This window comes from Bicyclus anynana, chromosome 1 (assembly GCF_947172395.1).
Source record: "Bicyclus anynana chromosome 1, ilBicAnyn1.1, whole genome shotgun sequence".
Classification (NCBI taxonomy): Eukaryota; Metazoa; Arthropoda; class Insecta; order Lepidoptera; family Nymphalidae; genus Bicyclus; species Bicyclus anynana.
In genome coordinates, this window is record NC_069083.1 from 5,123,445 (window position 1) to 5,146,581 (window position 23,137).

Sequence of the window (23,137 nt, forward strand, 5' to 3'; positions counted from 1 at the left end):
CCATGATTGCATAGAGCATCAAGTTAGCTTAATCCGAGACTGTCTATGAGACTTAAAAATGGACAGAAAAGCGAAACACACACACAACTGAAAAGTTAGGAGGTGCATGCTTGGGCCGGATTTGAACCCACACCTTTCGGAATCGGAGGCAGAGGTCATATCCACTGGCCTACCACGGCTCTCAAACGTACAATACATCGATGTTTAAGAGTGTGCAATATGTAATTTGGTGGTCACAAATGGTTCTGAAAAAAACTTGAACTTTTATCGATAGTTTATTTTTTTGAAAATTACATGTTTTGCTCACATTTTGCTTTCAAACTCAGGAAAAGCAAACTTATTTTCTTAAATTTATGTTTTATATTTTATATATTTATGTTTTGACGGCCTCCGTGGCGCAGTGGTATGCGCGGTGGATTTACAAGACGGAGGTCCTGGGTTCGATCCCCGGCTGGGCAGATTGAGATTTTCTTAATTTGTCCAGGTCTGGCTGGTGGGAGGCTTCGGCCGTGGCTAGTTACCACCCTACCGGCAAAGACGTACCGCCAAGCGATTTAGCGTTCCGGTACGATGCCGTGTAGAAACCGAAAGGTGTGTGGATTTTCATCCTCCTCCTAACAAGTTAGCCCGCTTCCATCTTAGACTGCATCATCACTTACCATCAGGTGAGATTGTAATCAAGGGCTAACTTGTAAAGAATAAAATAAAAAAAAAAAAAATATATATATAGAAAATTAGGTATATATCTTGAACATGGCCATTCTGTTTTTCGTTATGGTGTTTAATTTACTTAGAAATAGGTAAAAATGGTTTTGGCGCTCACGTCATAAAATTTGCGTCGCGCGTCAATCGCTCCGTGCTTTTCACTCACGTGAAAGTCATAATTCGGCGTCTCGTTTGCGCTTCGAATTTTATCCATATCATACCGACGCGCTGCGCGCTCTTAACTTATAACGTCGAGGCACGTGGAGGCTTAAAAACGGTCATATTTGCGTAAAAAACTGTCCGATAACCAGCAATAATCCCTGGCAACCTTAAGTTAAGTAAAACAAAAAAGTGCTTGCTGCGAAGCTTATTGCCTATACCAGAAACAGTCATCTGCAGATACTCGGTAAAGTTAAAAGAATGTTTAACAGTTAACCTACTCATAACGTAAGAGCTTAAAAACGGTCATGTTAGCTTATAAAACTGTCCGATAACCAGCAATAATCCCTGGGAACCCTAAGCTTTAACCTTAATGCCTATACTAGAAATGCTTATTGCCTATACCAGAAACATACCACTGCATATACTCGGTAAAGTTAAAACAAAAGAATGTTTAACAGTTAACTTACTCATAGCGTGGGGGCTTAAGAGTGTGCAATATGTAATTTGGTGGTTACTGGTTACAAATGGTTCTGGATCTCAGATTCTGGAAAAGTTAGGAGCCTGATATTTGGGTAAATGATATTTCAAAGTGTTAGCTTCGTTATGATTATACAAAATACACAATTTGTAAAACTTTTCCCGATAGTTTATTTTTTTGAAAAATACATGTTTTGCTCACATTTTGTTTTCAATCTCAGGAAAAGCAAACTTATTTTCTTAAATTTTTGTTTTGTATAGAAAATTAGGTATATATCTTAAACATGGCCATTTTGTTGTTCGTTATGTTGTTTAATTTACTTGCAATTAGGTAAAAATGGTTTTGGCGCTCACGTCATAAAATTTGCGTCGCGCGTCAATCGCTCCGTGCTTTTCACTCACGTGAAAGTCATAATTCGGCGTCTCGTTAGCGCTTCGAATTTTATCCATATCGTACCGACGCGCTGCGCGCTCTTAAAAACGGTCATGTTAGCGTATGAAACTGTCCGATAACCAGCAATAATCCCTGGCAACCCCAAGTAAAGTACAGCACGGTGCATTACAGGGAAGGGCATATGGCGGGACCGGTACGCCACGACCAGGTGGCCCGTCATGCGCGCTCGCACCCATTGTAGCGCGCGCCCCCCGCACCTCACCCCGCGCACGCGTGTAACAATGAACTACTGCAACCTCCGCGCAATGTCACGTTTTGTATAAATGTGGAAGAAGCCTTTATCTGACATGCTGGTGACAGTAACAGCCAGTTTCTTCATGTAAAGCTAAAGTAACAGTAAAAGTAGTAAATAGTAAAGAAGACTTTATTTTTCCGTGATTAAGACCGTCACTTTTGCTTTATTACGTTACTTTGAGTGTTACTTACGATGAAGAAACTGGCCGTAAGAATGTTTGAGACTGTTGGTTTCTCAGTGTCATTTAGTAATGTAAAATTTATATCGATAATAATTCAAAGACAATAGATGAACCATAAAAGTCACAAACTGAAAAGGTCCCCCAGGATAAAGAAGCGTCGGCAGACCAACAAAAAGGTGGGCTGATGACATCATCATCAAAGCAGGGCGAGAATAGATGTATCTCGCCAAAGATACAGATTACTGGAAGAATAAAGGAGGCCTTCACCCGAACGGGATCCACATCACAAGAAGATTACTAACCAATAACCATACTAACATTAGAATCAATATATAGATATCATTATAATGTTTCAGTATATTTTAGGCTTCTCAGTGTCATTTAGAAATTAAGGGATGTTTCATACTGTGGATACCTTTGTTGTGTCGAGTGTTTGAGTATGTAGACTTCTCAGTGTCATCTATAATAAAACAGTCCTTTATCTGACACGGTGATGTTAAAAAGTCTACACACACAAATGCACACAAACGAGTTGTTGCAGTGTGGTGTTTTCGCCTTACTACATCCACAACTAAACTGTCTTCCGAAAATAGAACGTCTGTACCTGATTATTACTTTTATACGATTCGAATATAACAAAAACAAAGAATGCTGTATAAATTCAAGCAATACTTTTATACACAAGTATTTGAATAAACGGTTTCAGGGTCGCTTGAAAACAAAAGGAATAATTAAATATTTTAATCTACACAAAATTATAATCGCTACTGAAAAATTGTTATCTGCGAATAATCTATAGGTGGCACATTGAATCCGATAATGTTTTCGGTTTATAAGATAACATTAGACACAAGAACCATCAAGCAAACATGCTACCTTTATCGCCCTAGTTGATAAATATTAGAGTTCCGTACAATTAAATTCAGGCTATCAAAACCTCAGTATCCCAATTTTGTATGGCTTGGTAATTGGGCATGACTTGGCGAGCGATGGTAATAATTTAAATTGGGTTGCGGGTTTTAAGTGATTAGACGTTTTCTAAGTAAGCGCCTTACAACTTTGATCTCATCATTGCTTTGCGATTGTAGTCATGCAAAGTCCATCATAATATATTTTTTACATAAAATGACTTCAAAGACGTATTTCAGTTATTTTGATTTTAACACAAAATTACTAAACCGATTTTCATGAAAATTAAAGGATATCAATCTGAAAGTACTAAGTAAGTAGTAATTATTTTAAAACAAAAAAATAATTTTAATAATTGGGTAATAAAAGAAGAAGTTATGAGGTAACAAACATAAAAAAACATACGCTTCGAATTGAGAACCTCCTTTTTTTTGAAGTCGGTTGATAAAAACCCTTAATAAATAACTCGATTATTTTTTTCTTCCAGATATATTCGCGTTTTGCACTACAATCTTGACTTAAAGCAATGACGAAGGTAGACGCGCTTGCATAGAAGAAGCCTCTTAAAGGTTTCCTAAAATAGAACTAAAATTTAATTTTTTTTGTGGACTTTCTCCTTGCTTTCTTTTTGTTTTATTGGTTTGCAAAACTGGCACAATGACTTAACCTAACATATATCAAAAATAGCTTTTATTCATCCTCATGTAATTGTGCCTACTTGAAGCAAACACAACATGTTTACGTTGGGTACATAATACAAAATATTAATTTACTCTAAATAAAAGAAAAAAGACAAACAAACAAAAAGATGAAGAAATACAAACGTGAAGAACTAATCGATCAACAATATTCAAGGGAACCTAGTCTTAATACACCTAACACATGTTTTATGTTAAGGTAAAGTGGAAAGAAGCAAGGACATTCTATTGATAATAATTAATAATTTTGTACGGAACTCTCAATAGGGGAGTAACTCGCACTTATCTAACATTTTTAATATCACAGTGGCATCAGTGTAATTTTCTACTGGTTTTACGTCGGACAGATTGCCAAGTCTTTTAGAACTGTTATCAAGTGCAGGTACGATTGAATAACAACAGGAAGTATATTGTGCTTGTCATTCCTGCAAAGGTTACAGCTATTGTTCCATCGCGTTGTTCAGTTACCATCACGCTAATATGAAAAGGACAAAGGTTTATGTTTGTTGTCGTAATGGGAGGTTATTTTCATATAACTGTTGGACTTATTAACTAACGTTTTACAGAAAGCAACTGCAATAACTATCATGTCGTCGTCGTCGTTATCAACCCATATACGGCTCACTGCTGAGCTCGAGCCTCCTCTCAGAATGAGAGGGGTTAGGCCAATAGTCCACCACGCTGGCCCAATGCGGATTGGCAGACTTCACACACGCAGAGAATTAAGAAATTCTCTGGTATGCAGGTTTCCTCACGATGTTTTCCTTCACCGATTGAGACACGTGATATTTAAATGCATACAACTGAAAAGTTGGAGGTGCATGCCCCGGACCGGATTCGAACGCACACCCTCCGAAATCGGAGGCAGAAGTCATATCGACTGGGCTATCACGGCTCAACTGAACAACTATCATGTGGGTTGACTAAATAATGTTTTATGAATAAAGTACATCTTTAGTTGAAATCAGTTTACGTATAATCTAATGAAATTATTGTGGTGTTTTTGATTTTTTTTTATTCTTTACATGTTAGGCCCTTGACTACAATCTCACCTGATGGTAAATGATAATGCAATCTACGATGGAAGCGGGCTATTTGTTACCCTTTTCGGTTTCTACACGACATAGTACCGGAACGCTAAATCGCTTGGCGGTACGCCTTTGCCGGTAGGGTGGTAACTAGTTACGGTCGAAGCCTTTCACCAGCCAGACCGGGACCAATTAAGAAAACCTCAATCGGCCCAGCCGGGCATCGAACCCAGGTGTATTTTTAACTGACTTCAAAAAAAGGAGGAGGTTCTCAAATCGACGAGTGTTTTTTTTTTTAATTTTTGCAACCTCATAACGTCGTCATTTATAAACCAATTTTGAAAATTCTTTTATTGTTTGAAAGAGTATACTTTCAGATATTGGTCCGATTTCATTTTCATGAAAATCGGTTCAGTAATTTTGTATTAAAATCAAAATCCGTTCTTATTGCCCGTCTACCTACGAACTACCTCCCTGCCAAATTTCAACTTTGTACGACGGTTTTCGTGATATCGTGATGAATGACCTCTCATATTTATATGTATATCTGCTACCCTGCGGAGTAAAAGCAGGCCCTGTAGACAATGTATGGGAACGACATTCACTATCGACAGGTTAAGTGATCAATCGTTAGTGTTTGTAGAAAGAGAATCGACGTGCCACATGGCTAAGGCCCCAGGTTAGTTAACTTATAGTTTTAAGCATAAAACGGTTTGCACTGAACCTAGATTTGCGTACCTCTGCCTACCCACATTGTCGTTGTAAAGACACAATTCTATTTCCATAGCGAGTATAACAAGATTGTCCTGTGGTTGCACCTCATTTTGTATGGCTGCTCTTTACTCGTGTAAATAGAATCAACAAATCACTTTCTGTGAAGGCTTCCTAACACTCCCGATGGCTCGCGCGCACGACTTCACACCCGCGCAGTCCTTTCCCCCCCCCCCCCCCCCGTCGCCCGCATATCAGTGTCATCAACGAACTTGCCAAGCTATAGCATATGGTTTGTGTGTAAGATAGCTACTAGTTAACACAGAAATTAAAAAAACACTAGTTATTTAAATTGCTTCGTTAGCTTCAATGGTTAGCTTGGATTTGTATCACGAGGTCCTGGGTTCGTGTCCTGACTTTTGATTTTCGGTTAAGTTCACCTAAGTCAAGCCCACGAAGCCGTAATAGCAGCGTGGTGGGTTAAACTTTCATAATATCCTCCCCTATAAGGGAAGCCTGGGTCATTTAACAGTCTGACAATGATGAATATATTCACTTTGCATCATCACATTAACAACCCATATTCGGCTCACTGAAGAGCACGAATCTCCGGCCATTATACGAGAAGTTACATTAATAGTGCAACCCGTTGCGTTGGCCTAATGCAGATTGGCAGACTTCACATACGAAGAAAATTATCATATACGTATGCAGGTTTCCTCACGATTTTCATAAAATACACATAACTGAAAAGTTGAAGGTACCGGATTGGAACCTATTCCCTCTGAATTAGAGGCAGAGGTCATATTATTTCACTTTGCATAACAAGTGTTAATATTTCAGTCATAATATAATTTCACGTTGGGTTTTGTCGTGTCTGTCTTCACCCGACGTGTTGTCATGATTAGCGGAACAATCCCCTCCGGAAGTCCCTAAACGCTCGGAACCGGAAGCAAGCAGGAGGCTCGCTAATTGATTGGACTGTGCACGCAACCCTTGTGTTGCGTTTGCGGTGATGTTGGTAACACTTCAATTTATGAGCCAACTGTTGGTTTATATATCCGGTAAATCGCAGTTGAGAAATAGATCAGATTATGGGGAGGTAACGCGATTAAACAATCACGTCATCTATCAATCGTCTCATTGGTCTATTTATCTCATCTACACTCCCTTGAGTGCAGTTATTAGAAAGGTCCCAAATAGGCCTATAACAAACGTTTAAAATATACCATAATTCATAGTTATTACATATATATTTTTAATTTTAAATATCAATTACCACTACATTTTATTGGACACTTTAGAATATTTGCTTAAAAGGGCAAGTAGGTATTTACAGCCCTATTATAACCCATGTCTTAATTTCCAATGGTGGTAATATGCAAAAAAGTAAAGAGAAATAGACAAAATATCGTCCAATGGCGGCGGGGTTGCCCCAGTCCCATCTCTTTCCTCTCAACGCAATGAAAGAGATAGCAGTATTTCCGGTTACATCGCTATTGGTTGAAATTTGTCTGATTCTCACAGGCTTTGCAGTACGTTGTAGATATCCCTTGGACGCGTAATAAGCCATTTGGTTCTTCATTCCTTATACGCACTACAAAGATATAGCCCTTCCAGCCTCCGTTTTCTGCCACCTACAATATGGGTATCTATAAATCAAGATTGAATAGGCATTTTCTTGGCAAGCGCGTTTGAACGTTGCATCAATGCTTACCATCAAGCGTGATTGCATTCAAGGGCTTGCTTGATGCATTATAAAAGTTGTTTGACTATTCATTTCAAGACCAGCTTTGTATGTCAGCTGAGCATCGTTCTTCGGGGGAAATTCTCTAATCCATTACCCTTTAATTTCCCCCATCGATCCGATCTCGTAATCAAACCGGCATCATGAATATATGCCTCTGCGCCAATGAGGTGTTCATAAACGTAACCAAAGTGGATACCTTTGCACTTGAAAGATAAACCATTAAATAAAATATTATCACCGCCTGATAGCCCTATCATCTCATTATCTTGATAACAAATCTTATTCGTTTTAACCAAACCAAAATTTAGTATTACGTAAATTTTTTGTCCTCTCAAAAAGATCTACCGACATATGCCTGTGACATGACATTTAAGTTTGTCAGCCCCATGCTCCTACCATAGTATTAGTTTCTACCATTATTTTATGTGGTGTCAATCTATACAATCTATACTTATAATAAATGTGTAGAGAAGTTAATTTTGTACATGAAATATATTTCCTATAATAACTACGGGGGTGATTATTGATCGATACTGATGCCAAAAATGCAATCAGTAAAACTTTTATCGGTATGTCTTTATGTTCGTTATAGAAACAAAAACTACTCGACGGATTTTAATGAAGCTTGATACAATTATTCTTCATACTCCTGGGCAGGTTATAGTATACTTTTCATCACGCTACGATCAATAGGAGCAGAGCAGTGAAGTTAAATGTTAGGAAAACGGGAGAAGTTACTCCATTTGTACAGCGATACTACTGTAAGGGCTGGATTAAATAGGTCTCAGTGCGGACGAAGTCGCAGGCGACCGTTAGTAATAAATATTTATTTTCGTTTCATAGGTACTTAAGTAGTATCTATGAAAGTTATGGGGTTTGATCCATAGCAATTTTTATTGTATAGTATAGATAGGTTTCGTGCCTATAAATACAACGCAAAAAGTGATCCGAATTTAGCGACTCCACTGAGCCCAGAGGAGAGAGAGTTTAGGAGGTATCAGTTTTCAAAGCTCTAGTTATCAAAATTACTTTAATTCAATATCGTAATATACATATTATAATGTAAGTCTAGACAAGGTTTCCCTGGACTGCTGCCAAATTGGCATTAACATCTCGGGAAGTGAAGAAGCATTGATATTACCGTCTTATTGGATCACCTTATCAATTGGCCGTGAGTCCGTGATAAATGAATCTCACTGCCAAAGGACTAGTAGATCTATAAATATTGCATTTTAATTATCTATACCTATATGTTTATTTATAAAACCATTGTTAATGTTAAAGTATCGATATATTGTTTCGCATGATTTTATATTTTGTTCTTTCTTTTGGTTTATTGTTTTTTTTTAACCTGATACAATTCAGGTTAAAAATTGTTTATCAACGAATTGTAGCATTGAAAATGGGTAGACACTGCCTCCTGTAACTAGTAACTAGTACAGGAGGCAGGACTTCAAACTAATTGTGATAATATAGTTTTAATAAATATTTTATTGTTTATTTTATATTTATTTATTGTGTATATAACTGCATCTACCATTATGTATGCAGACGAAGTTGCGTTGATCCGCTGGTAGTTTTGGTTTTTAACCCCCGATGCAAAAAAGGGGTGAAGTTTTAGGTGTCTGTCTGTCAGTCTGTCTGTGGCACCATACCTCCCAGACAGATGAATCGATTTAAATTTAGTTTTTTTTTGTGTTAAAAGGTGACTTATTCTTGGACATGTTTGATGAAAATCGGTTGAGGCGTTTAAAAGTTGTGGGTGTTGAAAGTGGTGAAGAATAACCGAATGTCTGCAAATATACTCGAGTGGGCTCAAATGAAAGCGCACTGAAAAACAATATTGATGACTTGATCGAGAGTGTAATTAATAATTTCATTACCTTCGGGGGATCTTAAAAATTGAAACAAGTCGCAACAAAGTAGAGGAGTACTGTACTGTACTGTCTTGTAAATCTACCGCGCATACCACTGAGCCACGGAGGCCGTCAAAAAAAGGCTTCTGTCTCTTGAACCTTAATGACAGAAATGTTTTACTTTTATAGTTTGTACGTATAGTGCATACCATAATTAGGCCATTAAAATAGGCCGAAGCTAAAGACGATAATATAGCAGTACAAAATATACTAAAACATGTAATTCCTTATTATCACATGTCACGTAACAATGACCCCCCTCAAAGCGTATTGTCACACGCGGAGCGTAGTTTTTTGTCGGCGCTGCGTCTGCTCCAACGAAATACAATATTGAAAAAAAAGGTTTCATGTGAACAGTAGGCAAAAAAGTGTGCCTTGACAAATGTTTTTTGAAACAGCTGAGTGTTTGTAGTACACCAATGAGAGCCTGTGGTTGCCTTTGTGATTTTATAACAGCTGAGAGTTTGCAGCCTATTTCTATTTCTTTCACAAAACAAATAAAACATTATTATTCATACATACAGCCGAACGTAGAACCTCCTCCTTTTTGGAAGTCGGTTAAAAATAGTAATATAGTAGGTACATTGGTACTTAATGATGTTGTTTTAAAAAAATCAGTGATTTTTAAATTTTAATTAAAACAGCTGCAGCTTTGAAAAGACTGATTGAACATAGAAAAATTTGAAAATTCCGAAAAAATATACAAACTTGATCACCACTTAGGTGGTGTATCTACCATTTCCGCTTTATCCATTAATTACGAAACACCTTGTATAGGCTGCAATCATACCTGATGTAAGTGTTGTAAGCGATAATACAGCCTATGGTGGTACACGGTTGCCTAGAAGGTGTCTATTCACTCTTGACTTGAACTACCTATGTATCCTGTAGATGGTAGAGAAAACGGAATCTAGAAGAGCAGAGAAAGTATTTTGACTCACCAGGCGCTAGATTCCCTCTAGGTTTCGCTCCTAAGATCGCCAGATTGACGTTCGCTTTCCTGCCATCGATGATGGGGTTTGGGTCCTTACACGCTCGCTCCGCTGCTGCTCTGTCTCCCATTATTACCTGCAAGAAATAAACACTATAAAACAGGAGTAAAGCTACTGAACTGTTTTTTCAATGTCAGATACCAGAGTACACGTACGAATGCCAAACCAATTTTTTTTTATTGTTGTTAACTTTCAACTACCCCTACTCCTACCATACCCCTACCCTATTCCTAACCTATCCCTACCCTATCCCTACCTACCCTACCTTTCCCTACCCCTACCCTACCCCTATCCTACCCCTACAACAAAAAGTAACTTTTCTGGTTGATTTTTTACACCTTGTGTCCAAAAAACCCAAATATCCTATGGAACCCTTTTTTTTCTAAATAAAATTTAGCCTATGTTACTTGTGGATAATGTAGCTTTTGAATGGTGAAAGAATTTTTAAAATCGGTCTAGTAGTTTTTGAGCCTATTCATTACAAACAAACAAACATACAAACAAAGTTTTCCTCTTTATAGTATTGTATATAGTATAGGTAGACAAGTTAGCCTTTGACTAAAATGTCACCTGATTCTAAGATGGAAACGGGCTAACTTGTTAGGAGGATGATCATCCACAACTTTGAATATATCAATAGCTATACTAATATTATAAAGCTGAAGAGTTTGAATGTGTGTTTGATTGAACGCGCTAATCTCAGGAACTACTGGTACGATTTGAAAAATTCTTTCAGTGTTAGGTAGCCCATTTATCGAGGAAGGCTTTAGGCTGTATAATATACAGCCTAAAGCCTTCCTCAAATTTCTTCCCGTATTTCTACGGAAACGGGAACCACGCGGGTAAAACCGCGCGGCGGTTATTTTGTAATATAACAACACAGCTTTTCGTTCCTGATTACCAACGTGATTAATGAAGACACAATTACCTTTCTTGTACATACTAGATTACAAAATGTTTAGCTTTATTAACCTTGCAAATTACCGAACATGTTAAATTTTCTATTTGAATTCCTTAAATGTTCATTGAATAAAAATGAAACCATTATAAGAGAGTTACAGACACATTTATAATGAAGAAAGAATAATCATTAAGAAAAACTATTGGTACTACGGTTAAAGTCGTTTTTTTTTTCTAATTTTGAATCTCCTTTTTGGAATGCAGAATATTATTTGTAGGTGAAATTGAAATGAATAAAAAAGTAATAATTAAACAAATGAATCGAAGTACCTAATTTAATGATTATTTATCGAGATAAGAGCACCGAATGGTAATAACTCTTATCAAGTTTATTATCAATTCGAAGGTAAAAAAAAATAATCTATTCTTCAATCTTGTTGCATTGTAACATATTCCGTGAAACAAATAGTAAAATAAATAATAAATGTAGTATGACGTCGTCCAATTACCAATTGTAATGCATGTATGGCCCATAGGTCACCACTTCAACTGTGGAGAACCAGCTTTAGATGACCTGAGACACAACCAACAAAGACAAACTTTACACCAGACATCGTGGCTCATGTTTCTTTGGTCAGAATATGTAACATTGGAACCAAATGTATACATATTCACAAATCAGTGAAACATCAGAGCGACCTTCGGATATCGAAGGTCTTATATATTCGTAATTAAAAAAGTCCACATTTTCATACTTTGTTGGATAATTTACATATTTTTAGTGGCAATGCAACGCTGTGTTACCTATTATTATGTAAATGTACTGAGGTATGTCATTTGCCTGCAGCCTTTTTAAATGGATACTGTGGAATATTTTTTTCGTTTACCATTTACTTAGGTTAAAGTTTTTGACGGCGTCCGTGGCGCAGTGGTATGCGCGGTGGATTTACAAGACGGGGAGATCCTGGGTTCGATCCCCGGCTGGGCCGATTGAAGTTTTCTTAATTGGTCCAGGTCTGGCTGGTGGGAGGCTTCGGTCGTCGCTAGTTACCACCCTACCGACAAAGACGTACCGCCAAGCGATTTAGCATTCCGGTATGATGTCGTGTAGAAACCGAAAGGAGTGTGGATTTCATCCTACTCTTAACAAGTTAGCCCACTTCCATCTTAGATTACATCATCACTTACCATCAGGTGGGATTGTAGCTAGGGCTAACTTGTAGAGAATAAAAAAAAAAGCAAATTGAAAATGTAATAGGTACCCTAGATATTATAAAACAATATTGTACAAAAAAGCCTTCATAAAACTTTGGTACCTACGAATTAAGTGATGACGTCCAAAATCGCTATAGCTTGGCAACTTCGTTCGTAACACTCCCGCGCAGTATTTACCCCCGTCGCCCGCATATCATAGGAGTGTCATCAACGACCTTACCAGACTATATACGAAACAATTTTTAAGAACTCGTGCCTTTTTTATCCAACCGCAAGAAGGGTTATGTTTTTCGCGCGTATCTTGGATGTTTGTATGTATGTAACTATGTAATATTCTTTATTGCTAGGTGACCCTGTCACCACCGCACCGGTGAGCCTCATACTCACCAAGTAATAAACTAATAACTACAGCAAACGCCGTTTGTATGTAAATTCAAAGAGAAACCGTAATATAATTAAAACTTTAAGGCAATTGTTAATGCAATCGGTATCGATACGGTAGGCGGAATGAGTTTTGGTCGAGTCTGAACAATAATCGTCTTTATTCCCATTAAAATATGGTTCAAGTGCTTTAACTGTGCAGCTACAAAATGTTTAGCAAAGCGTTCAAATTGGAAGTTAGGTACGGCACCGATAAGGAATCTTATCGACCAGCCAGCAGGTTTTATTTGTTTTATTGGTTCTGTGAAATGGGCGACCTCTTTCGCTCTTTTGATTGATAAATGCATGGACTATGTTTATTTTAGTATAAGTTTTCAGCCCGGGAAATTGGTGGTATTGGTTCTGTGAAATGGGCGACCTCTTACGCTCTTTTGATTGATAAATGCATGGACATGGTAGGTGATTGGCCGCGTGGTCGTTTCCCCTCCACCTTGCCCACCACTAATAGTTTATCCAGGTTATCAGGCAGGCGACGGAATACCAAATTAACTTAAAATGCTCTGGTAACATTTGAAAGTCTAGTGGAAATGTGAAGCTTCAGTATCGAGATGTTTGTTCTTCTAGCGGTTCACGGTATACGAAGCAACCTTCTTTAACACCAAATCTGAAAGACATCTATCTAATTTATGTCTCTGGCCCTTATCGTCCATGCTTCTGAGCCATAGAGGAAAATTGAGAAGACTAAAGTTTTAACCAGTCTCTTCTTGATGTTATTGAAGAGTTCTGCTTTGCCAAATTCTCATTAGTTAGTCATAGAATTTTTGGAAATTTGGATGCGTCTTGTCTTGTCCTGCTGACTTCCTCCCGTATGATGGATATGACGAATATCCATTCCCAATGATCAAAGTAATTGTATTTATGTTTCATTTTCTTCGGTATAATGGGGGGAAAAATCATGTCCTCAGCTCCTCAGCCGCAAGGCAACACTTAGCTTAATTGTATATAACCTAACCTCAACCTACCCTCTATCACTCTAAGGAATCTAAGCAAAATCAAAATTCGTTTATTTCAAGTAGGCTTTCTTCACAAGCATTTTTGACATGTCAAGTTTGACTATTTAACATTTACAGAGACTAAACCTCACATGGTTTATATTTTAGAGAAACAGTTAGACATACGTACATATACGACTATTTTAAATATCACGTGTCTCAAACGGTGAAGGAAAAACATCGTGAGGAAACCGGCACACCTGAGAATTTTCTTCATTCTCTGCGTGTGTGAAGTCTGGCATTCCTCATTGGGCTAGCGTGGTGGACTATTGGCCTAACCCCCTCTCATTCTGAGAGGAGGCTTGAGCTCAGCAGTGAGACGAATATGGGTTGATATTGATGACACCAAGTATATACGTTCAAAACACAGCCGTCCTTCAGTAGTCGGGCAAAAAGAGAAAGTCACCTATCTGCTATGCGTTTAGTAACACAGTTAAACTCCTTCTGTTTCCTGACTGATAACCGCGCATAATTTAACTTGTGCTGATAATACGAGTGTGTAGTGTTAACAGTGCCAGTCGAGGTGTATTTAATATTGTGTGGTAGACTATATCGGCATGGCTCTCCTAATGATATAATCCTACTAATATTATAAACGCGAAAGTTTGTATGAATGTTTGGATGTATGTTTGACTGTTTGTTACTCTATAACGCCGCTTCTACTGAAGCGATTTAGCTGAAATTTGGAATGGAAATAGATTTTACTCTGAATTAACACATAGGCTGAATAGCCTATGTGTTAACTTTCGCGTTTATAATATTTGTAGGATTTTAATATAAGTAATATCATTTACTTATTTGAACTAGGAAGTTGTTTAATTAAGTAATTAAACTCTAAAATTACTATGTATTTTTTTACTTAACTGTGACTTCATCTGATTAAATAAGTAGGTACATTACTTATATTAGCCACAGCAAAAACTGGTTCCTCATAATATGTAAAACAAGCAGACGCCCGCGACTTCGTCCGCGTGGAATTTAGTTTGTCACAAATGCCGCGGGAGCCATGAATTTTTCCGGGGTGAAAAGTAGCTCTGGATTAAAATTTACTTTTTAAGTTAAATTTCAGCCAAAACGCTTTAAAGAGTAGTAAGAGAGCTGCGTTAAAAAGTAAAAACATCCATACAAACTTTCGCGTTTATAACATTAGTAGGACATTATAGAGCAAAGTATAATCGTATACCTCTCTTTAATTTTATAGTCTAGTATAGTCTTATTACTTATAACTGGTCTAAGAGTATAGTAGACTATAAAATTAAAGAGAGGAAGACCAAAGAAGAGATGGTTGGAGAGTGTCAAAGAGGATAATATGTACGAGTATGTAAAGGGAGTGAATGATGAGTTGACGAGGGACGAGTGACGAGTGACGAATGGAGAAGATTGATAAAAGGAGCTTTGTAATTTATTATACTTTTGACCGAAGGTATGCGCGGTAGATTTACTAGACAGAGGTCCTGGGTTCGCGATTCCCGGCTGGGCCGATTGAGATTTTAATAATTGGTCCAGGTGACAGGGCCCTGGTGGGGAGCTTCAGCCGTGGGCTAGTTACCACCCTACCGGCAAAGACGTACCGCCAAGCGATTTAGCATTCCGGTACGTGTAGAAACCTAAAGGGGTGTTAATTTTCATCCTCCTCCTAACAAGTTAGCCCGCTTCCATCTTAGACTGCATCATAACTTACTAGCAGGTGAGATTGTAGTCGAGGTCAACTTGTAAATAATAAAAAAAAATTGTAAGTTGGTACGTAAATACCTAGTTTTTATTGTATTATTCTATGTTTTGACCACAAACGTCCTTGACCTGAAGTCTAACAAAAACTACATCAATATAAACAACTGCTTACCTTTTTTTCTTACAAACCGCTCAGTTACTAGGTACCTAAGTTCATTTTTCTCATTTTTGGTAGACTTGTACAAAAAAATCACTTAAACTCATTCAAAAAAGCACAATTTCGTTTCCATTATTAATGGCTTTCACAATGATTTCAACAAGGGTACCTAGGCCCAGCACATACAAATTCTAAAATTTATCTCTACTAACTACATCCCTGGTAAATTTGATCTTTGTGCGTGAAGTGGTTTTCTAGATTTTGTGATGTGTGACGAGTTTTCGTATTTAATTAAGATGAAGTCGTCAAAAGTTAAGTAGTTTAGTAGTTTGTTTAGAAGAAACGAATTCGTCAAAAGTAAGTAAGTAGTTTAGTAGCAAAATTTAGTAGAAGCTAAGAGTCCTTCAGAAATACTACGTCGTAGTACCCGTAGCGGGAGGCGTGCCCCGCTCCGCGACGCCCAGCATTCCAATTGCACACTTCCATACCTAGATCCCGATCCTGAGGCCTTTATTACAATACACATAAAGGACACAATCGAATAGATATATACCTACTATCTGCATTCGCTGTACCAGTCACGCCTCAGCTATTAATTACTTAATATTCATCAACGCATATCAATGAGACGATTAAAAGTAAAACTTATGTGGTACCGAATGTATGTGCGAGGCTCAAAAATACTTACCGGTATCACTTATGCAAATTATGGCCCGTTTGTACAGTCTAGTGACTTAACAAACTCATTAAAATAGCATATAAATGTAATACAAAAACGACTTTTGTACGCGACTGTACTTTTGTCAAATTTGCGCGGCCGCTCAGACATTGCGATTCTGAAAGGTGGGCATGAGAATATGAGAAAGTAATATGAGAAAGAGAAACCAGAAACGAGGCAATAATTATGATTCGATCATTCGCACGAACTGTCACAAACGCAATCTCTGAGCTGCTGAAAATGAATAATCAAAATTATATTTTACGCCATATTTTTTTTAAACCGCAGTTAATTCAAATGGGAGTTGAAGCATGACTACTAAACGAAGCTCTTAATTTTGACGAAAACTGGTGAATATCTTCACCAGTTGTCCAACTGAAAAACTTTAGTTTTTTATGAAATGAAAATCCTTAAATTCGCATACCATCCGTATGCGTAAACAGACGTTTACGATAAGGCAAATCTATGGCAGGTCGATGTATGGAATAACAAAGGCTTCCACAATAATTTTATAGAGCAAACGTTTATTTTGTTATCCAGTTCTATAAAAAAATATTCGTTAATTATTTTTCATTTTTTGTGTCATCATCATCATCATCATATCAGCCGATGCACGTCTACTGCAGGAAATAGGCCTTGTTTAGGGACTTCCAAGCATCATGAATCCCTGCATGATGTCGTCAGTCCACCACCTGGTGAGGGGTCGATCAAAACTGCGCGTTCTAGTGCGGGGTCACCACTCTATCACCTTGGGACCCCAACGTCTATCGGCTCTTCGAACTATTTGCCCCGCCCATTGCCACTTCAGCTTCACTCGGTTTTAGTGTGTCGCAATAAAACTTTGCTGCCTAATAAATAGCCTCGAAAAACCATTATTACTAAGTCTTCTGTCATATCTTCCAGCTTTGCCATTAAATGGTGAAAGGTAAAAGATGAGGTAAAAAAAAATTAAATGTGTCAAATTGAGAACCTCCTCCTTTTATGAAATCGTTTATAAATGGAAGGTTTTCTACAGTTTTTCTCTAATGTTACTTTTTTCGCAGCACACAAGACCCGTTCTTGGCCCGCACAGTATCAGATGTCGGTCTTTTGTCTTTGACACGTACTTATGCACGTCCCGTCATACCGCCTCAGTGCTCGTCGAGCCAACCAATTGTTCAGCACAACTCTCGCCTTTGACCCGTATTGCTAAGTAATTAAGGTTCATTTTAATATTGATACTGAAAACCTAACCCCCGTAATCTATCTAGGCTAGGTTTATGCAGAATGGACAAAACTAAATTGTTTAATAAATTCGAGATTGTAGAGGGATACATTAAGAAACAGATAATATGGAGCAACATAAAATTAATCTGAGATTATGGGAATTCGTATTCACTTTTACAATGAAAGTCTGTGATAGTATAACCTTCGTGTTTTTTGAGCTGAAATAACCCATGCTTCTACTAAAGGCGAATATGGTAGGCAACTAAGAGCTTTGGACCATGGTTTCTTGTCTTTGGTAGGTAGCGGGTAATAAGGATCCAAAGACCCTGGTGACAGTATGTACCTATAGCATGAAAGGCAAACTTTGGGCTTGTATAAAAGGAGGTCCAGTCATCCACTCGGACTTTCTTAGTCCATTTATATGTAAAGAAAAAAATCATATTTGCCAATGAATGACTAAGGCATTACAGTAATTTACTTCTACATTTCAGTCATAAATTATCTTTTTCAATTACTTTGGGGTTAAGGAAAAAGATACTATAAGTACTTGTACAATTAACACATCTGAAACAATGCCATTACTAAATTTTTCGTGTGATTTAGCTTAGACGGTGGATCGCCCTCACAGCTGGAAGGTGCCTATTCACTTTTGACATAAGTAGAAGGTGGATTGAAGAGACAGAGAGCGGTGTGGATTACGCTAGGAAAAACAAAAAAAAGGAAAACGGAGAAAACAGAAACTATAGAAGCCGACATTGTATATCTTCACAGATAAGAGATATCGACTACGTAAGAGTACAAATGCTGCGATGTCTGGCAGTCATATGATAGAAGGAAGGGCTCAGACCAATTATGTTGTAGGAGGACCAGCAGGACAACCAAATTCACGAAAAAAATTGTCTGTCATTTTCTCAGGAAACAAGCTTAGATTCTTATACTAAACTAGAAGTTTTAGGCCGTTTTTTAAACCACTGAACAACACAAAAAGGTATTTTTACGAAGCTCTTTAACCGACGAACACGATTACAACTATGAAACATCGACATTAAAGACAGTTTTTATAATCGCATTAGATCATTGATCATATACTTTAACAGAAAAGTAACGTCTAGCGAGGCAGGTCCTATACAATAATTGGTCTGAGTAAAAGCACAAAAGGGTGAAGGAGTAACAAGGCATGCTGCACACGAAACGCGAAACAATACAATCCTTTTTTGGGCAGTCGCGTAAAAAAGTTTCTTACATTTTTGTTCATGCATCTAGGTTTAATACTTGGCTATTTGTTTACTTCCAACCTAACAAACTTTTTTGAAATACTTATATTGCTGGTGTGCCGGAAAATAGTTATAAACCCAATAGAAATATTTATATAGGAAGTCCAAAATTGTTGTTGTATTATAATTGTTAAATAAACCATTTTATATGCAGACAGTTTACAATTTCATGGTTACAGGAAGGCAGTTACGATTTTGCGAGATAATAAAATGGATTAGAGATCATTTACATATGGAGGTTTATAAACTATTTCTATTATAAAGATATAAAATTTAAAGGTGTTAAGATTTTATACGACTGAAAAATCACACATCCTGGGTAAAGTGGGTAACGCACTTTTCTTTTGTTTATTTTAAATTCTTCGGTCCTTTAAAGCCATATAATTTATTTAGATATGGCTTTATTAGGTACGTACTTCGATGTGTCATAATATACAGTAAGATTTTACTAATAATATTTTTATTTGTAAAATATATTTCTTTGCATAGAATAATTTGTCTTCACCACCCTTTCAAATCAGGTCAGGTAGGTAACCAACCAATCTACAAACTTTTGAAAGCAGCAATTGAAATTAAAAGTTATGCCATCTTTATCACCTGCTGAAACCTACAAACAAACCTACTGCTCGATTTTCAAAACTTTTTGTTTATATTTTGTACATTTTTTTACAAACTGAACAAGGACTTCAGCACCGTGTTTCAGAATTCTGTTATACCTAGCTACGATTGCAACAAAATAAACAATATGTCAACTTCATAGTAGTGTTTCATAGTATGCATTTCCATATTTAAAAAGAAAAATCTTTACCGAGTGTTGCTATCGACGCATTGCGATTATTACAGCTATTTAGATGTCACAGCGAGGGTGCATCGAGACATGCTCCCTCCGTCAGGGTCCCAACCCTAGTTGAATTGAAAATGGGGTTGTGATTCATTTCCCACGAGCCCCAAGCGCACCGCACTAAACTTACGCTAAAACATTTGAGGAGAAAAATTTTTGACGATCGAATTCATTCAAAAACGTATTTTTCGGCCATTTCATCGATTTTGGGGTTATCTACTTTTGGAAGTCTTTTTGGTTTTGGATGAAATACAATATACAGACAGTCACAGACATCGTGTTGGTGTATAAAATCCGGCGTCCACAGATCTGAATCGTACGTATCGGACGCATCGCATCAAACGGATTTTTAATTTTACGGTAGATAAAATCCGTGCGATGCGATCCGTACGATACGGATCAGTGGACGCACTTGTATGACTTTCTATACAAAGATTACTAAAATCAGTTTGATGCGATGATTCCGATGCGTACGATGCGGATCTATGGACGCCTACCATTAAACTGAAGGAAAGTTGTGTAACAAAACAAAATGAACCTTCAATTTACACACAAACGCGATTGGTTTCGTATCTTACCCTAGTAGGTAGGTACTTACTTGTAAAGGTAAGCGAGATATACCTACCTACTATCATATACATTAAAAAGTTGATCATCGCCAAATTGTTGCTAGTTTCTAAATGCTTAATGGTTGTGAGTATAAATAACATCGTTTATTATAATATACTAGTAAAATCTATCGCGTCTGCATAATACAATAGTTATACTATACGTATCCTACATCTATGTCAATAGATTGGTATAATAACACGTTATAGACGATCCATTTAGGAATTGTATTTGCACAAACGTATACGCTCCGAGTAATAACTGTAATGTTTGGAAAATGAAAACGCGTGAGTTATGTCTGTTCTAAGCGGTGCAGTGAACAGTGATGGAGGTACAATATACACCTGTAGCAAGGGCATAACTTCCGTGTTTGATGTTGTTTCGCGATATGTTCCACGTGTACATGTGTGATTGTAGTGTATCCACATCACACAACTGTGCTCAGTAGTTATAATACACCCAGGTTGTACTGGTACTTGGTAGCAGGTACGATAACGCAAACATGCGATACGCCGCCAGTCGCTACAGAACAGAAGCGACATTATTGCGCACAGGCACATTACACCTTACAGTGGTTTACGTGTCATTTCAGCTGAATAAATTTTCTTTATGTTATTTCTGAACCGCACACACGCACGCGGCACAAAAGAACTAATAACTAAACTATACAGTGACCATTGTGAATGAAACGGTGAAATTAAAACTTGTATGCTTACAAATCCGTATCCTCTGCTTTTGCTGGTCTGTCTGTCGGTGATGACCACGGCCTCTTCGATGTCTCCGTACACTGCGAAATGTTCTCTCAAGCTTTTGTCCGTCGTATGGTAGGGGAGGCCGCCCACGAAGAGCTTCGTCCAAGTGGTGTCCTTCTGTCCGGGGAGAGCACCCAGGGCGAGGAGGCCCTCGGACTCGGCCGGCAGAGCGCCCGCCATCAACATGCCTTGCACCGCCTCCGTCGCGCTGGCCACTGGTACACTTCGCGATCACTGTCCGCGTCGGCGGAGCTACTACGAGCTTGGCGTCGGTAAACACTGGGGTGGACGGGAGTAGTGACGCGTAAGGCGATCGGGCGCGAACTGAAACTCGCCGCGGTGTTTCGCTCGCCCTCGCCGGTCGCACGTGGCGCTCCGGTACTAATTTTAACCCCCGCCGCGCCCCCCCCGCCGGTACCAGATGCGAAGGCACCGTCTCCGTCCCGCCAGGCGGCGGGCCACATGCGTTGCCCTACTACTGCCTGCCAGCGCTACCCTCCATCACATGCCGCTTATGATATGCCTCGTTATCACCGCCTTTGGTCTTACCACGTCTTACAAGTTTACAACAATTTGATGGGTGTTATTTCGAAAGGAAATCATTAAGTAAGTACCTACTTCCAGTTATATAAACGGCAAATAACTGGAAAGACTACCTATCGCTGACTTCTTGGAGAGAATCATGATAAAAAGAAAGAAGGAGGAAAACAGACAAGAAATAGTCAACAACTATGTACTTACCTACCTACTATTTTCTTTGTTATTGTTTTTACCCTGAGTTTTTGCCCGGCTACGGCGAAGCCATTAGGAATTTCAATGTGCAATAAGTAAATAGGTAAATAAAATAAAACAATGTTTGGAGAATTAGGCTCACAGGCGGATACATGGACAACATGGTGACAAGAGGGATTTAGTCGGGAAAAATCCCACACTACCTACCTACCTAACTCAGCTAGGTGTCCATCAGGATTTTCCCTTCTGAATTGAAAAAAAAAAACTGTCCAAGTGCGTGTCAGGCCACGCGCAGTGTAGGGTTCCGTAGATTCAGTGAGCAGTTTAATCCCTTATGTAATGTACAAAAATACCGATAACAATACCTATATACCATGGGATAGACGATAAATAATTATTCATCCTCACTTTACATGTAGCGTAGGAACACCAACATTTTTTTTCCAATTTCCCTTTAACCACTTTATAGACGTAATTAATATAGATATACATACCCATTACCAAATAGCTTTCTAGTTTTAACAGACTCTGAGTTCTCTTACTGACAACTGTTTATAATTAACAACGAAATTATTATAGAATGCAATTTTCGATATCCAATTTTCCAATTACGTTTTTCATGTTGGTCGACTGATACTTTTTAAATAGCAATTGCTACTTAGTGTTCATTTACACGAGCTGTTACTGCAACGGCAACTGCAGTCAACTGCAGTCGGCGACCGCCGGCGACTGCCAACGATACCACACCATGAAAATATATTAAAAATCAATAAAAATTTTAATAAAAAAAATTCAACCGACTTCCAACTCAAAAAATAACTTTAACTAAAAAGCAAAAAATAACATCCTACCTATGTGCTACCTTCTGATCAGTTTGAAGGCGGTGCCAAGCCAGTGATGTTTTAATTAAATACGTTTAAACTACAAAATTTCTTGGATAGAAGCAGGCGTTACTTTGCGGAAGTTCATCATGATTATATAATGATTTATTTATTTTGCTATCATCCGCGAAAATTCGGCGAACCCATGCGACAACGTCACCCAGGTCCGACAAAATACTCTCTACGTACGTTTCACCCCGAAACCGGAGCATCCTCAGGAGATGTTGACTCTACAACGTGCAATTGCAAAGTGTCGATTTCGACCTTTGCTTCGTCTTTTATAGACCAAAAAGTAGGTGGGGCAAGAGGTGGGCGTTGCCAAGATACTCATAATATAAGTGATTTATCTCGCATCGCATTCAAACATTATTTAATAATGTTTGAATGAACATTATTAAATAATGTTCATTCAAACATTATTAAATAATGTTTGAATGAACATTAAACATTATTTAATAATGTTTAATGTTTAATGTTCATTCATTAAACATTAAACATATAAACATTAAACATTAAACATTAAACATATT

At 37.9% G+C, this 23,137-nt stretch overlaps 1 protein-coding gene across 1 annotated transcript in view; it reads right to left on the reverse strand.

Moving 5' to 3' along the window:
* The window catches only part of LOC112053744 (RNA-binding protein 24-like), a 50,873-nt gene extending 29,536 nt beyond the window's left edge, over positions 1-21,337 (reverse strand). The window contains exons 1-2 of the mRNA XM_024093280.2: positions 20,959-21,337; positions 10,168-10,294 (exon numbers count right to left, since the gene is read on the reverse strand). Coding sequence (XP_023949048.1) covers positions 10,168-10,294; positions 20,959-21,180 — 349 coding nt within the window. The 5' untranslated portion in view covers positions 21,181-21,337. The remainder of the gene's footprint in view (positions 1-10,167; positions 10,295-20,958) is intronic.
* Between the last annotated feature and the right edge of the window lie 1,800 nt (positions 21,338-23,137).